The sequence below is a fragment of the Phyllobates terribilis genome, unplaced genomic scaffold, assembly GCF_046119375.1.
Source record: "Phyllobates terribilis strain yellow unplaced genomic scaffold, ASM4611937v1 Scaffold_2__4_contigs__length_985480577, whole genome shotgun sequence".
NCBI classification, from domain to species: Eukaryota; Metazoa; Chordata; class Amphibia; order Anura; family Dendrobatidae; genus Phyllobates; species Phyllobates terribilis.
In genome coordinates, this window is record NW_027362762.1 from 345,140,433 (window position 1) to 345,158,732 (window position 18,300).

An 18,300-nucleotide genomic window follows, 5' to 3' on the forward strand; every position below is an offset into this window, starting at 1 on the left:
GCTTCAAGGTTATATACAAGCCAAGACACCCACCAGAAGAGGCATGTGAACTTTTTGAAAAGTACATTTTTAGCCTCGGTCAAACTGATAACAGTTGCAGGCTAATTCAGTACTTTGGAAATCCAAATACAATGCAGCTTAAAGCCCATGGTAATCGCAAACACTACAAGAACAAGATATTTTTTACTACTGCACCATCAATCATTAAAGAGCAGAGGGAAAACTTATCACAGCCACCCATGAAAGTTTATAAAGCACAGTGTACACGTTTCATACCTCCACAATATGAAGCTGCTTTAGGACCGCGTGATGTAAAGCAGGCACAAAACAGTGCTATGAGAGAGTGTGTAAAGCGTCGTTTGTGCCAAGATGATGTTTATTCCATAGTTGAATTGGAGCGCTTGTTTGGTGGTTTTGTAATGCAGCTAGATGTCCTACATGATTTCTATTGTATCCTTGCAAAAGAAGAACTAATAGAAGAAGCGAATACATTTGCAAAACACAAGGACAGCAACTTTAGTTGTGACACAACTTTCGAGTTTGGTGATTTTTATGTGACTACTGTCACATTTAACCACCCTGCTTTTCAAAATGCATGTGTAATTCCAATTTTCATATTGATGCACCAAAAGAAAGATGAAGGTACACACAGAAAGTTCTTCAATTTTATTTCTGAAAAGTGTCCAGCATTTAACAGCAACATGGTGAAAATCATTACTGACCGTGAAAAGGAAATTACAAACAGTATAGATGCACAGCTTCCCCAGGTTAAACGATTCCTGTGTTGGAACCACATGAGGAAAGATGTGCAATACTGGACGCAAAGGCATGGTGGACAACAAATGGACAAATTAACATATGAAAGCTGTATTTACAGTTTAATGAACAGCAAGACACCAAACGAATATGTAAGTAAGTTAGAAGAACTTAGCCAACATTGGACAGAAGAATTCCTCACTTACTATAAGAAGCACCTGGAATCAGATATCCTCAATTACTGTGCACGGTGGCTTTTAGAAGAACACAACATGTTCATAGAACCTTCAGGAATAACAACAAATCAAAGTGAGAGTTTTAATTCTGTGCTAAGAAGACTTCATGATGGGAAAGAAATAAACATGGAAGGTTTTGTTCTGTCTATGTTTTACTTAACTTCTTACTACACGAAGGAAGTTCTGAGAGGGAGATGTGGACTGGGTAACTTCAACCTGAAAGGAGAGTTCCGGGCTCTTAACCCAGCTGATGTATCATTTCCTGAAGTACTGGTAACACCCGAAAGCTTGGTGGAATTTGTAAAGGAACAAAAACTTGTGATCACAAAAGAAAATGCATGTAAAACAGGAAGCCATCTGCCAAGAAGAACAATGGCAGAAGGAATTCTCAATACACCAGGTGGTATTGTGTTGGTGCCACAGCAGAAAGTATTCCTTGTTAAAGGTTTTAAAAATGAATCTTACATTGTGCAACTTTTCCCAAAGACTTCTTGTTCATGTCCATCATCCAGACAGTGTCACCACATTATGGCAGTTCAGCTATCAGTGGGATTGGATCCAAGGGAAGAGACAGATGAAGGAAATCTAAGCAGGTTGTACAAAAAACAAAGGGGAAAAGGAAAAAGTGGACAGAAGTTCACTTCTAAACCATTATTGACATCTCCAGCTGATGACTCAATCCAAAGCATGAATCTAAATAATGGAGACGAGGAGGCAATACTTACAACACAAGTTATGCCAGGATACAGTGCACGAACTGCAAAAATTGTTAAAATATCACCACCTGAACCATCCGTAGGTATGTCTAAACTTCATGTCTTAACCACAAAAAAGCTTGTTCCAGCAAGTAAGTCAAAAGCGGTCATTGTGAAAAAGAAACTAAATTTGCAAAAGCCTCTGAAAACATCAACCCCAAAACAAAGTATAAGATCAGAGGCAGAATCACTGAAATACTACAAAACCAGTAGAATGAAGTCAATCAGTGCAATTGCTGAGACACATGCACATAAACTACCAAATGATGTTATCGCTGAAGTGGACCGTATAATGATCAAGAAGATCAACATGGATACTTTAAGTGGACAGCAGTGGCTGGATGACACAATTATTGATGCATACTTGGCACTACAATGTAGTGTAGCCATGGGGAAAAACCCTCACCTGAAATTTGCCTACATTCCATGTAACTTCGTTGAAGCATTTTGCAAGAAGTGGACTAAAAGCAAAACACCCTATCACACTACAATGATACATGGGAAGAGAAACAACATATGGCACAAGGATATCATATTAATACCTTGCTATATATTTGGCAACAATTGGGTGCTAACAATAGTAGTGCCAAAATATAGAAGTGTCTATTATATAGACAGCAAGTACAGTGCAGAGGATAAGAAAGTTGTACAGGCAGTCCACGTTCTTCTGAAGGTGTTATCCCATTTGTGTGAAGGAGAGCCATATAACAAAACATGGAAATGGGTGAAGCCAGTTGATGTCCTGATACAGAAGGATGGCTCCAGTTGTGGAGTTTATGTTTGTATCTGGGCACATGTTTTAGCAAATGGGACCACCATTAGACTAAACCATGATGAAGTACACAACTTTCGTGATTTTATTTCTACTGAATTACAAGCAGTGGTTCCAGGCACAGTAAAAGTTACCACACTTACTGGTGATACAACTGTGACACTCCCAGAAGTAAGTAGTCAGTGGTGGTCAGATGCAGATTTTACACCAACTGTGCAACCAGGACCTCAAAACTTTTGTACTCTTAATTGGATGACTAATTTATGTAATACAATTTGGGAAGCCAATTCAAGCATCTGTTATGCAGGAGTGAATTGTTGCCAGCCTAATAGAAATGTGTGTGCAACAGAGGAAGATATGAAAATGGTTTTCTGTGAATTTGCATGCCAAGAATGGTACCACAAAGCATGTGAAGGACTATCTGATAAACAATTACCATCTATGTACAAATGCAGAAAATGTCAAAATGCTGAATTTGAGGTGTAAAGTACCTTTTCCTTGTTAGTATGTAACATTATTAAGCAACTTATGTTTTAAGTGTAAACAGAATATGTTTGATTTCTTTTTAAAGAGTAACTATCAATTTTTTGTTATTAACATTTATTATATATATGAAAAAAATTTTTTTGAATAGGTCTTTTTTTTTATTCTTACATTTTTCACACATCCTACAATAATCTGTCCCTAAATCACTAGTTTGAAAACATGCAACTAACTGTCCCTCGCTAAACTATTCTCCTAAAGCGTATTCAGATTGAAGACGTTTTAGGAGAATGAATGCCCGAGGATGCGCGTGCACGCGCATTCCGGCAACTGTTCAATTGCACTTTGGCCCAGAAGAGCAGCTTCGTGGGCCGACAGGAGGGTAAATAAGAAGTTTTCTTATTTTAAACAGGTTCTAATGGGTAAAGGGGGTAAGGGGATTCTAGAAAACAACCCTTCAAACATGTTAGTTACTCTTTAATATGGTTTTGTCAAGTATTCGTAATCCATTCAGTTGTGTAAATGTTAATTTAAATATTTCTCCAAAATAAAAGTTTTATGTAACTTAGACTTGATGCTATGTTTTGATTTGTTTTAAATAAGGTTATGTCAATATTCGCAATCCGTTCAGTCATGTAAGTGTTCACTTAATTTTTTTTCTGTAATGAAAATACTTTTATGTAATTTATACTTCATCATCTGATCTAGGATTCAGCATTCATTTCAAATCTACAGTAACATATATGAGACTTGTGTTTACAACAGACAGCTTAATTTCGCCTCATAAGGGCTCGTTCACACAGACAGCGTTTGCGCGTTTTTTCAGCGCATCCGTCCTGCACTGAAAAAGTGAGCCTATTGTTGTCAATGGGCTAGTGCAGACACTACGCTTTTTCTGCGCATCAAACGGATGCGCAGAAAAAAGCGACAGCTTGTCCGTTTTTGCCGCGCAGAACGGACTGCCGCCGCCTATTTGAATGACTGTGTGAGCTAAAAACCAGCGACACAGTAATTCAGCATGCTTTTCTTATACGCGTGCGCATAAAAAGCGCATGCACATAACGGAGCCGAAACGGCCAGTGTGAGTGAGCCCTTAATTTTTTTTAAAATAAAGTAAACTGTATATTTTATTTTATCAGTAAACTGAGATCAGAGAGATTATATAAATTAAGAAAACCATTTAAAAAAAACTGTGCCACTGCCATAGTCTTGTGTGAAAATCAAACAAACAAAAACAAGGGCTTTAAGGCAAAATTTTTCGATAAAGATCTACTTAGGGATTCACTGTTTATTTGAAATGTAAAGTTATTATATAAGAATGCATGAATTAACATGGTTGAAAACAGAATTAGATTTTTAAGCTCTGTTTTTCTTGTTGGAATAAGTTCATATTAATGACAAACTTATTTTCAGAGTTGCATCAAGATCTTCTCAGGGATTCAGTGTGTATTTGAAATTTAAAGTTACTAAATAGAAATGTATGGGTTTGCCTTGTTGAAAACACAATTATAGTTTTAACCTCTGCTACTTTATTTTTAAATAGAGTGAAGTGGAAATGAAAAATACATTAAAAAAATTCAACTGTAAAAAAAAAATATCATAGGCCTAGGTATGGCAGAATGTGGCGGCGCATAAAGACTGAGTCCCTAAAAAGATCTTAATGAAACTTGGAAGATAACCTTGTTGTACTAATATGAACTTATTCCAATAAAAAAAACGGAGCTTAAAACCGTTATTCAGTTTCCAACCATGATAACACACTAGGCATAGGTATGGAAGAATATGGCGGCGCATAAAGACTGAATCCCTAAAAAGATCTTAATGAAACTTGGAAGATAACCTTGTTGTACTAATATGAACTTATTCCAATAAAAAAAACGGAGCTTAAAACCGTTATTCAGTTTCCAACCATGATAACACACTAGGCATAGGTATGGAAGAATATGGCGGCGCATAAAGACTGAATCCCTAAAAAGATCTTAATGAAACTTGGAAGATAACCTTGTTGTACTAATATGAACTAATTCCAATTAAAAAAAAAGGAGCTTAAAACTGTTATTCAGTTTCCAAAAAAGTTAACCCCTACATTCATGTATAGCAACTTTATGTCAAATAAATACATAAGTAAATAAATTGGTTATTCTGCTTCAAATAGAGTGAAATGGAAAGGAAAACTAAATTAAGAAAATGAAACTGTAAAAAAAAACTACCATAGGCATAGGTATAGATAAATGTGGCACATAGGGTTTTAGTATGCACCACTGGTCACAGGCCAGTATCTGCAAAAGTACAGAGACAAAGTGCTATTGAGTGCATGGAGGGTGTGGAAACAGGTGATACAAGGGACCAGAATCTGAAGAAGGTTTAGGAAGGTGGAACAGTTATATTAGAGAGGTGAGGTGTTCAGCTAAAGATATGTATTTTAGAACATAACAGTCACCTTCTTTCTTTGCTGTCTCTCAATGTGATGTGCTTGAAATTTGTTACAAAGAACATTGAAAAGAAACTTGGTAGTAGAACTAGTAATACTCATCTCCTTAGTGTACTGGAAAGGGGAATAGCTTAAAGCGAATCTCCACATTTATCAACATCTACTTTATGGGACAAAACTCAATAGTTATTATTGTCATGTCTTTATAGAAATGCATATAACCAGTTTTACTATGCCTTTGTAATAACATTGAACTACTGTCTAATGATAACTTGTCCAACAGCGCCATCTGTTGACAATGGTCTCTCACTACAGCCTGTTTGTTTCCCGTTTCATTGGTTACTGTGCCATCTAATCTTTGCTCATCAAGGCTTCCGTAGTTTCCAATCAGCCTCTGCACTAGCCTTGCCAGCCATTATAACCACATGGATGCTGACATGCTGATCATCTCTCTCTGGATTTTCAGCCCATCTTGTTGTTTCCCTTAACATAGCACAGTCGTTTTACCCTGATCCTATCAATAAAAGTTTTAAAGGACCCCCTGCGTCTACCTCAATGCATCGACAGGAAAGAGTTTAGCTGTCGGTCAACTCGTTCTTCTTAGGCACCGAGCGACGGTGCTAGAACAATTATACCTTATAGTTGTTGGAGCTGTTTTTCTGATACACAGAGCAAAACCTCTGATAGAAATAGATGTAAACCTTTATATATTGGCGACCAGCAGCTGGCACGGTACTTAATAAGGGCATTTTCTGGAAACTATCCTAATACAGAGTTGAATGTCTAACAGTAGACGTCGGCTCCTAAGCTTTTAAGGTAGGTGGGCAACTGACACATGTACACCTCTACTTCTGTGCATAAATGCGAGTTCTTATAATTCCTCGCCCCACATCTGTCATCACTACAGTCAGTCTCTCCAGGCAACATTTCCAGATTTGTAAGGATCCAAATCACCATTCCTCACAATGTCCATACATGGAAACCTAACTACCACTTTTTAAGCCACGTAAGGTGTAGACAATAATGAGGATGGTGGGTTAGATTTACAATATATCTGTGACACACACATATCTCTCTGCCCCAATTTGTGGTGCTTACCTCAGACAGGATTCTTGTCTTCTCTGTTACCTTTTCAGTTACTTGCTGGTGTTGCTCTTTTAACTATGAGAAGAAGTGAACACATTAACTGCAATTCAGCATTTCATGTAATGAAGGAGTGACCACGGCCATTTTGCACAAAATCCTTTTCTAAATACAAAGTAGAGGAAGATTTGAAGATCTTGATGCCGTACTGTAACTCCGCTGTATACGTTGGCGGCACTTTTCCTGGGAACCGCTACTTCCAGTAGATCTATTCAAAAGTATCTCACTAGTAGGAGATCATGTAGTGATATTTAACTCTGCCCCTGACTTCAGCAGAACTTTGTGCTTGGCATGGGGCAGAATGATATCAGGCCATGAGGATGGAAGAATAAACAAGGCGATGTGCAGCCCCCCTCCGGACGTGGGATAACTTATTGGAAGAAGAGAAGTAATTTAGAGATTATTTACTCCGCCAGGCTGCTGCCATGTAAGACATTGTGAAGACAAAAAGGAATAGCGCCAGGATGAATAGTAGAGGCTCACAGAGAAGCCATCAAGAGGCGCCAATAAGTGCTGCACTTGTGCCAAACCTAACTCCGCAGTAGTTGCACATCACATGGCGGCACTGGTCCTTTCTGCCTTGTACAATACATTCCCCCCCAAGTAGGAGACTGGATCTAGGGAATTGGCAGCAGAAAGCAGAAGCTCAGCAGGACCCCATTGTGGATATTTGGTGTTGTGCCCACATGTAGTACAGTTTACTGTACCCTTTTTTCTTTCGTCTGTCTCGGTCGTACCACACTAAGAAGCGCAGTTTGTTTTATTGATACAGGTCAATGTAATATTGGCAAGACATGGGCATAACTGTTCAGAGTGGGTTGCGTTACTTGTAAGTTTGCATACACGATAGACCCAGGATAATAACACATGGTAACATGGCATCAGTCTGCATAGAGAATACACTCAGTGCTAAAATTAATCGACGTGCTACACTATACTGGTGCAAGGTATACAGACTGTTGCCCATAATATTCCAGGGAACAAAAAAAAAATGTAAAAATTGTGGATGATCATTATAATACAAATCCTACATTGTTGTGCATACCTTACTCAATAGTGTTTTTATCAAATCTATTGATACCTCCCAGTTCTACTAAAACAACACTTTTTTTTTATCAAAATACCTGTAACCTAAAGATGGCCGAGCACCATAAATTTATGACGCTTGGTCATAGAGTTTAATGCCATTGTAAGTTTATGGCCTACGCCTGCTTCTAACAATTTAGCATACAGTATAGGAAATATAACACGATAGACAAAAACATATAAAATAAATATAAGTAATGCTAATTAAGTGGCTAACCAATGCACCATGCTATTTTAAATGAAAAGTGTATAGATATAGGTAATACCTTTAGGTAGCTAATCAATACATATTTATATATTTTTGTCTATCACGTTATATTTCCCACAGTAGTGTTCAAAATAATAGCAGTGCGTTCAAAAACACGAGCTAAGCACAAAACCTTTATACTAGCTTTTATTTCCATGCATTGGGAACATTGCACACTGTTTTTTTTTTTAATTCAAAACATAAAGATAAATGTATATAATTTTAACTACTTTACAGTAAATAAAATAAATGAACATTGGGCTGTTCTAAAAAATAGCAGTGTCTGCATTTTTTTTTAGGATTTAGCATTCCTGTGAATCACTAACCTAATATTTAGTTGTATACCCACAGGTTTTTTTAGAACCGCTTCACATCTATGTTGCATAGAGTCAACCAACTTCTGGCCCCTGTCAACTGTTATTCTAGACCAGGATGCTTTGACTACATCCCACGATGTTTTGGCATTTGTTGGCTTTGCATCAGAAACAGCATTTTTGATGTCACTCCACAAGTGTTCTATTGGATTAAGGTCAGGGGATTGGGCTGGCCACTTCTTAACCTCAATTTTGTTGGACTGGAACCAAGCTTTTGCTCGTTTACTTGTGTGTTTAGGGTCGTTGTCTTGTTGAAACACCCACTTCAAGGGCATATCCTCTTCAGTATAAGACAACATGGCCTCCCAGTATCTTAATATATGCAAACTGGTCCATGATCCATGGTATGCGGTAAATAGGTCCGGCACCATAGTAAGAGAAACATGCCCATATCATGATGCTTGCACCACCATGGTTCACGGTCTTCAGAGTGTACTGTGGCTTGATGAACTGTCTGCAGCCCGTGGACCCAAAAAGAACAATTTTACTTTCATCAGACCACAAAATATTTCTCCATTTCGCTTTAGGCCAGTTGATGTGTTCTTTGGCAAATTGTATCCACTTCAGTACATCTTTTTTTTTTTTTTTTTTTTTTTAACAGTTGGACATTGCAGGGACTTCTTGCTAAGAGATTAGGTTCACACAGGCGTTTTCTAACTGTCACAGTACTCACAGGTAACTTGAGACTGTCTTTGATCCAGGGCTGTGGAGTCGGTAAGCCAAACCTCTGACTCCGACTCCTCAATTTCCAGGACACCGACTCCGACTCCCTCATACGCGGCTCATGTTTAAGTGATAAATTTACTGTAGCACAGATTCATCTCAGCTAAAAGTCTAGACCCCTAGATCAGGAATAGGACAGACATTTATAGGACATTTCATAACTTTCCCAAATTCTTATGAAAAAATATTCCCCACAAACTGCATTGAACTACTGTACCCAATTTATTATATATTTTAGGAGGCTGAGTCGGTCCATTTTATACCGACTCCGACTCCAAGACTCCGACTCCACAGCCCTGCTTTGATCATCCTGGAGCTGATCATTGGCTGAGCCTTTGCCATTCTGGCTATTCTTCGATCCATTCGAATGGTAGTCTTCCGTTTTCTTCCATGTCTCTCTGGATTTGCTTTCCATTTTAAAGCATTGGAGATCATTTTAGCTGAACAGCCAATCATTGTCTGCAAAAGTTTTACCTTCTCCAATCAACCATTTAATCAAAGTACGCTGTTCTTCTGAACAATGTCTTGAATGACCCATATTTCTCAGGCTTTCACGGAGAAATGCATGTACGACATGTGCTGGCTTCACCCTTAAATAAGGGCCACCTGATTCACACCTGTTTCTTCACAGAATGATTGACCTCACTAATTGAACTCCACACTGCTATTATTTGAGTACACCCCCTTTCAATTAATTATTCAAATACACGGACTCCAAAACATGCAGATCATGAATGCTGAGTCTGTTGGTTTTCTTAGAATCTTCTGCACCAACTGGTAAATTGTGTGACGTGGTAATATAACTTATACCAAAAACAGTGATTAACCTAGTTAGTTATATTGGACTGCTATTATTTTGAACAATACTGTATATGCTACACTATTTCATGCAATGAAATAGTATAGGAAATAGGAAATATAACGCGATAGACAAAAATATATAAATATGTATTGGTTAGCTACCTATAGTTATTACATATACACTTTTCATTTAAATCATCACGGTGTATTGGTTAGCCACTAATTAGCATTACTTATATTTATTTTATATATTTTTGTCTATCGTGTTATATTTCCTATATTATACGGTAAATTGTTTCACGTATATATACCGTATTTTTCGGACCATGAGACGCACTTTTTCCCCCCAATATTTGGGAGGAAAATGGTCTTATGGTCTGAACGTTACCTGCAGTGGTGGTAAAGTGGGATCGCAGGGCCCTCCAGGAACGCGGCGGTGGTGGTAGCGGCGGCGGCGACAGCAGAGGTGAGCGGCTGGGGCCGGCACCTGTGCCTGGCCAGTACTGGGGCTGGGGCCGGTGTCGGGCTGTGATTGGCATGCGGGGCCATCTTCCTAGAGCTGTAATCTACAGGAAAATGGCCGCCGGAGCAGGCACATGCGTGGACTGGTAGCTCCGGCGGCTATTTTCATGTAGATCACAACTCTAGGAAGATTGCCGCGCACACCAGAAACCTGCGCAGGCCGCACTGATTCGCCACTCACAGCCCAGCATCGATTGCAGCCCGGTACAGGCCCCAGTCCGAGGCCTCGACCTCAGCCAGAGGACCCAGCCCGAGACCCCGGCCTCAGCCAGAGGACCCAGCCAGAGGCCCCCGGCCTCAGCCCCAGCCCCAGCCACAGGCCTCTGCACAGGAACCGGCCAGGCTAAGGGCCTCAGCCAGGTACAGGCCCCAGCCCGGCACAGGCTCCACAGCATCTGACCTCTTCCGCTGCAGCAGCCGACTTCCTGAGGGACCCTGCCTCCTGTGACCCTCGCTCCACTGCCCCCCCAGGTAAGATACCGGACCTATTCAGACTATAAGATGGACCCCAATCTTATAAAAAAATGTTTTTTTCTATTTTCCCACCCCAAAATTTGGGGTGCGTCTTATGGTCTGTTGCGTCTTAGTCGGAAAAATACGGTATATGTTTATGGGTGTTCGTTTTCTGGTTCCATTTTGGGATACACCCAGCCTGATACAGGGTCATACTTGTGGACCCTTTACTTTATTAGTGTTGTGGGTGTTTTACGATTAGCATGATACATTGTATATCTCAGTGCTGTGGGTATTTTGGTTTTAATTGTTTTTAGTCACTGCCTCCATTATGGTCTCAATAAAATTGTTATATTTATATACAGGTGAGCTTATTGATTCTGTACTGCCCTTTTCTTTCCTTTTAGCTCCTACAGCAAGAGCGGGTCATTTCCTTGGCTAACAGCCCTAAAAAACACTTACTCCTTCATAAAGCAAAATCCTAAACTGTCATGAGAGTGCAAAAATAAAAAAAAATAAAAAGTTATGGCTGTTGAAATTTGAGGAGACAAAAAAATAAACAAAAAACATATGGCTTGTCAAACAGAATGTTTTAGCAGTTTGAACATGTACAGTGGATTGTGAAAGTATTCACCTCGTTGAGTTTTTACCTATTTTGTTACATTACAACCTGCGTTTAAATATTTTTGTAATCTGATTTGTGGGTGATGCATCAGCACTAAATAGTCTAAGTTAGTGAAGTGAAGTGACAAAAATATAAGCATAAATTTAATTTTCCCTGTGTCCCTGTATAAAAATAAGAATAAAATAATAAAATCCTTATACTCACCTAAGTGTCCCCAGCTGTAATCCTCTGACGCCGGGGAGAATGAGCGGGCCCCAGAGCTGTGCTGAGCTCAGGAGCGGTGTCCTGTCACTCACTGAGCACAGCTCCGGAGCAGCTCAGTCTCCCTGGCTCCTCGGTGGGGGTGCTAATCGCAGCGCCGGCAGGGAACCATGATGAGGGCAGTGTTCAGCACCCGGCACTTGGGAACAGGGCTAACTGTAGCGCTGAATCCCAGGCACCGGTACGTGTAACACTGATGACAGACGGATGCCATCTGTGTGGGACGTTTTGCGGACCATGCATCCGCAAAAAAATGGACTTGTTTCCGTGTGCAGCAAATGGACACACGGTCCATGGAAACACATTAACATGTGCACAGACCCATTCATTTGAATGGGTCTGCGTGTGACAGTGTCTCCAGTACGTGTGGAAACTGTCACCACACGTACTAGAAATACGGACGTGTGAAAGAGCCCTAAGTGTCACATGGTCTGTCAGTATATACACACCTTTTCTGAAAGGCCACAGAGGCTGCAATACCATTAAGCAAGAGGCACCACTAACCAAACACTATGAAGACCAAGGAGATCTCCAAATAAGTCAGGGACAAAGTTGTTGATAAGTACAAGTCAGGGTTGGGTTATAAAAAAATATCCCAATCTCTGGGAGCATCATCAAATCCATTATCATCAAATGGCCTAAAGCAACACTCGAGTGGTTTTAGGGAGGTGAATAGTTATGCACACTGAAGTTTTCAGTTATTTTTTCCTATTTGTTGTTTGCTTCACAATAAAAAGAAAACCAAATATTCATAGTTGTAGGCATGTTCTTTACACGAACTGATGCAAACCCTAAAAAAAAACTGTGAAATTCCAGGTTGTGAAGTAGCAAAACACAAAAATGCCAAAGGGGTGAATATTTTCGCAAGTCTCCCTAACTGCCCACATGATGACAGTATCTACAGAGCTGAGTAAAATATATATATTTTTTCATTTTTTAATTTATTCTCTGAGTTGCCAAGAAATTAGCTTGTAAAGTTTAGGTTATAATTTATGATCAGCCCGACTAGTTGTTACCAGAGATTTTTCAGTGGAGATGTGTACTTCTTCACCTGTATGTGGGTGACCAATCATAAGCAGGCAGTAACGTACTGGGGATAAAAGAACACATCTCCACAATAGTTGAGAATAGGTTTCTCAGTGTGAAACATGTAATGACTGACAGTATGCTTTCCTAACTGATCTCACTGCTGATCTGAGTGTGATTACTAACAATTTTTCAGCTTTCATCTCATGCCAGTCAATGTGGGGGTTGAAGGGGCAGTACAGAAGAGCTGACAGCACTGTGAGAGGAAGAGCTGCTAGATGTGTTTGTAATGAGACAAAGCTCTGCTGTGCTGCCTTTCCTCCCACACTGGTTTCCATTGAGCTTATTACAAATTATAACCTAAACTTTACAAGCTAATATCTCTGCAACAGACAGGAAAAATTAAAAAATGAAAACGATATTTTATTCAGCTCTACACCCACTATTCCATGATGTGGCCAGTTTAACATGCTTAAACTGGTGAAAGGCAGGTCTGGGCATTGAATAATTAATACATAATTTAATAAACTATTAACATTACCTCACTCAGTTGGGCTTGTGCAGCTCGATATTCTTTGATCAAGGGGTCTAGCTGGCTGTTGATATACTTCTCACGACTGCCCACCTTCTCCAAAGTCTTGCTTACTTCACTATGAAGCTTGTCCAGATGTCCCTGGAAATACAATGTAAGCAGGAACCAGTAAATGGGTTTTACTACAGTGGAAAAGTCTGCAGGGGATACAATATCAACCTGACATTTTACACAGTCAACTCCCATATGACAAAAAGTATTATAGGAGTGACGTACAAATCCGTGGTAAATTTGGGGAGGAAAATACACGCATTTTATTATAACCTGAGACTCAATATTACAAAACACAAAGCCTTGTGAGAGATTAATATACACATGTGAAAATAATTGTCACATCTGTAACATTCTGTCAGCGTACTCCATCTTGTCTCTTTTGTGGTGTAAATTGCTTTGACAAATCTCAAAATTTTTGCATAAAAAATTTGAAACTTTTGCCATTTTGATCTCACTGTGAAGCAGCTCTGCCAAAATGGCCCACTCATTAAATTCAGGAAAATGGCAGTGTTTTTGCGCAAGAAATGTTACTTCAGTCTCTGACTGGAGAAACATTTCTGGCAAGGCACACACCACAAAGACAGTGCACCAAGCTAATTAACTAGTGCGAGCCTCTTAGTGAATTTGGTGCATTGTAATCCAGTGAGTCCTTCATTAACAGCTCCTCTCCATTATCCAGGCAGGTGATGCAGCATTCTGCACACCATATGAGGGGTACCCCACACCACAGGACTCCTCAAAGGCTCAATCTATTTACTATGTGCCCTCTGCCATCCAGGCATCTTAATATAATATGGTACCCTCTTATTTTAGTTTTGTTCTCCACATGTACACTCCCCTGATGACGACTCATAACTAGGGCAGAAACTCGTTGGGAGGGAATTATATGTTATTTTTCTCTGGGGTTCTATTTAGCTTTACACTTGGGTACTGCCCTTGTCAGGGAGGGAGCATATGCATGGGGCACGACAGGGGTAGACAGCCTCCCACCTGATACAAGCTCCACGCGAGGATCCAGGAAGGATGATTTCTTCATGCCTGGTCTAGGGGAGATCTAAAACATTTATTTCACTTGGCACATGTAAGTCCACTCTCTTTGACTAGTAACTGCACACCCAGAAGTTGTATATTTTGTGCTGTTTGTTTTAGCTCGGGCTAGCCCTGCTTTTTAAGTACAGATTAAAGGTTATGTTTTATAGAATCTCTCCATGCTTATGAATTAATGAATCAGCTCCCAAGTGATTGTGACTTCTGTCTCTCCCTGGACAGCCCCACCCTAACACCAGGAGGCTTCCCGAGTTGGAAACCCTTTTGAACCTCTGAAGCAACATCATCCAGCCTCATTACGTGTATGATACCCATACTGATGAAAAGTGTTCATGGTACACAAACTTATGCAGATGCTTCTAGAACGCTCATTAAGTTTGCAAGGATCAACAGGTTAACACTGGTGAAAAGGAACAAGGACATTGGGACCCATGTGCCAGTGATTGGTAGCGCGCTCATCTATTTAATATAGAGAGACAATCATACAGCATGATAAAAATACATGTTTTATTTTATAGTTAAAGGGAACCTGTCACCAGAAATAACACTATTAACCTGCAGATATGGGGTTAACCCGCAGGGTAACAGTGTTATTACGCTGCCTGGCGCCCGCACGCAGCCAAATGCAGTGGGGAGAAAATTAACTTTATTCTCCCTGCCAGCATTTAGTATTCAGTCATGGGCACCACGGGTTCAGTTATCGCTCTGAGAATACAGTGCGGCTGCTGAAACCGCGCCCCCGGCCTGTACTGACACTCCAGCTGCATTTGGCAGCATGCAGGCGCCGGGCAGCATAATAACGCTATTAACCTGCAGATTACCCGCATACCTGCAGGTTAACAGCGTTATTTCTGGTGACAGGTTCCCTTTAAAATACAATCATTCTGCAAACTCTATATATGACCACTTTATTTGAAGGGATTGTTAAATTTCTGACAGCCCCTCTCTCTGAAAACTCCAAAGCATCTGATCCCAGCTTTGAGCCATGCCGTCTTCCTATTAGTTTTTCCTAAAGATTCTCTGCCAAGCCAATCTCACCTTAGTCTCACTTAAGGATGTTTCCATGCCATCTTTGTGTTGATGCATTTGATCCACATGAGCTCTCCAGTCCTAAAATTAAAATACAAAAATATTTCAGCCTTTCAAAGAATTTACGTACAGATGATTAACAAACCAGTATCCATCTCTAACAACTCACCTTATTGTCAGTTCTGACTGTGACCTTTAACTGAGGAAGGACCCGCTCCACTTCCAGGTACCACTCTGCTGCGTCAGTATTGGATTCCAAAATCTCTCCCGGCTTAGAGGATTCACCGGCGACCTGAGAAAGACGAGATGCAATTAGTCTACAGTGCTGAGTAATGCATACTGTGCGGTGACATTAGATTTCTAGGTTTGTTGGTCAGTTCATGTGTGTGGGTGCAATGGGCCTACCAGAGTGGATATGCAAGGCCAGATTAGAAGTGAGTGATGAACGAGCTCGGACAATCAATACACAGCACACACAACACACACATGGTGTCCAGCAAGATTCCACGTTAATGAAATGCGGACGGGGTTTATATACACCCCTGAAAGAAAGGGCTTCATGCCAAGAAGCAAGCAACTGCTTTGTGGGGTTTAGAGATAGATGTGTCTAGTTCGATTCAGTTTCTTAGGCACTTGAAATGTGTAAAATATGGCTATAGAAACATGCAGTGCGTGTAAGGCCATGGCCTCACTATCAGTATTCGGTCAGTATTTTGTCTCAGGAGTGGGAGACAAAACCAGGAGTGGGTGATAAATGCAGAATTGGTGACTTGTTTCTATTATACCTTTTCTCTGATTGTTCCTCACCTGGTTTCGGCTCCCACTCCTGAGAATAATACTGACCGAATACTGACCAAATACTGATAGTGGGGCTGTGGCCTAATACTGCAGGTAAAATCGAAGATTACACAGCACCTACTAGAATTCCTGTACTCCTGTGTAATGCATTACCCCTCCATAGAGACAGTGTCACTTTCCAGTGGCTTACCCCTCTGGCTAATGAGTATTTGGCTAGGGGATGGCTGAAGCAGGCAGTATTTCAGTAAATACCTCTTACAAAATCACAATTCTGGAGCATGTTTTCTTAGAACTCTGGAACATGATGTTCCTCTGTAATTCTTCCTACAAAAGTATGAGTAAACTGACATCTGGGTGATATCATTTTCCTTGTCACACACTAATGCTGAGACATGTAACATTTTTATTTTTCCATTGTGTTTGTTACCTGGTAAGCAGTAGTTTTATTGGTACCAGTTTGCTGTGAATACAATATTTGATTCACTTTTTATTGCGGTGGCTGAAAGCAGTTCTAGCATCTTGATCTTTTTTTCTTTTTCAGCACTTACCGAATAGGTTAATTAACTTGAGATTTTCATTAATTGGAATTTTGCAAAAGTGGCAATACCAAATATATTTATATTTTTTAATTTCTGCATTGGGAAATTGGGAGGTGATTCAATCTGTTTTTTTTAAATATATTTTTCAAAACTCTTTCAGGGTTTTTTCAGCTCCATACACGCACAAGTGACATCCGCCATACGTGGACGGGTAATGTCCAGAAAGTTTAATAAATGAAATTCAATTATTTACTAAAACACACATATTAGGAATACTAATGGGCCCTAGTGTTAAAACTAGAATAGTCAGTTTTGTTCATAGAAAGCAATAAGTTCACTTCCTATACTTTCCAATTTTACATGGAAATAAAACAGTGATTTATTTAAACAATTTTTAGGTATAATTACACTGTGACCAGACTTTTAATAAACCACGTGCTTTTTTTTAATCCCTTTGTTAGAGATCACGTATACTCGCCGATAGCTGTCTTCACCCGTTCTCAGCCCCGCTCCGGTACCAAGCGATTTCAGTTGTGACTGGCTAAATCATACACCGGTTGCTTTGTGAAGCGGAGGTCACTTTTTTTTTTTTTTAAATCTCCTCAATGCAAGTCTATGGGAATCCAGAATGACACTTTGTAGCCTTGTTCTGAGTCCCATAGAATTGTATTGAGAAAAATGATTTCTGGAACACACAGTGATCCAGCGTATTACAAAAGCTGTAACTTGGTGCTGGAACGACTAGAGTAGGGCTGAAAACAAATGAAGATGCCGACCGGTGGGTATGTAACTACATTCAACAACATTCCCTGACAAAAGGATAAAAAAGGTTGGAGTGGTGCTTTAAAGGTTTCTCACCAGCGGTGTGCTCAGAACAAGACATCAGTACAGCAATGGCGTATAGGGCAGCTAACGATTGATGACATACGTCTCTTAATATAAAATAAAGATACTTACCACTTTGCTAGTTTGTGCCTTGAGAACATTTAAATCTATGAACTGCTCCTCATCATTGTCCGAATCTTCTTCCTAAAAAAGGTAAGAAAATATTTAATTATTGCCATTCCAGTGACGTGCCAAGCAACAGTGTGAACAGCACTAATAGGACAGAACTTACCACAATTTCATCTTCAACCTTATTCAATGTTAACTCTGCATCGTCTTCTGCTACAACTTCTTCTTCCAGTTCCTCTGATGGGTAGGTTGGTCTGAAATGATCCAAAAGTAAAACATTTTCAAATTTCTTTTTACATTGTAAGTTTATACATTTGTAACAGGGTCATGTTATTACCCTGGCAGAAATGCCCTAACATGAAGAGCTGTAGGTGTTCACGAAGGCAGAGTGGCTGTCACCGCACAAATACAGACGGGAAAAGGTCTGCGAATAATAGCCACCGTGTATTGACAACATCCAAGCTAGGCAAAATACAGATCCTGACTGTTAAACCACTTTGATGCCATAATCAATAGTGATCACAAGACATATAGGGTGAAAATAAAAATAGGGTTCTCATTTGTATTCCCTCTGTGACACTGTGGGGTTCAAAGGGGTTTTCCCACAAACAAAGTTAATTTTAAAGTTGATTTTAATTAATAGATCTTGGAAT

General features: G+C 39.9%; 1 protein-coding gene across 1 annotated transcript in view; it reads right to left on the reverse strand.

Moving 5' to 3' along the window:
- Positions 1–18,300, reverse strand: part of IFT57 (intraflagellar transport 57) — a 46,427-nt gene that overhangs the window by 21,783 nt on the left and 6,344 nt on the right. The window contains exons 5-10 of the mRNA XM_073664608.1: positions 17,811–17,901; positions 17,651–17,722; positions 15,526–15,648; positions 15,366–15,437; positions 13,236–13,367; positions 6,532–6,594 (exon numbers count right to left, since the gene is read on the reverse strand). Coding sequence (XP_073520709.1) covers positions 6,532–6,594; positions 13,236–13,367; positions 15,366–15,437; positions 15,526–15,648; positions 17,651–17,722; positions 17,811–17,901 — 553 coding nt within the window. The remainder of the gene's footprint in view (positions 1–6,531; positions 6,595–13,235; positions 13,368–15,365; positions 15,438–15,525; positions 15,649–17,650; positions 17,723–17,810; positions 17,902–18,300) is intronic.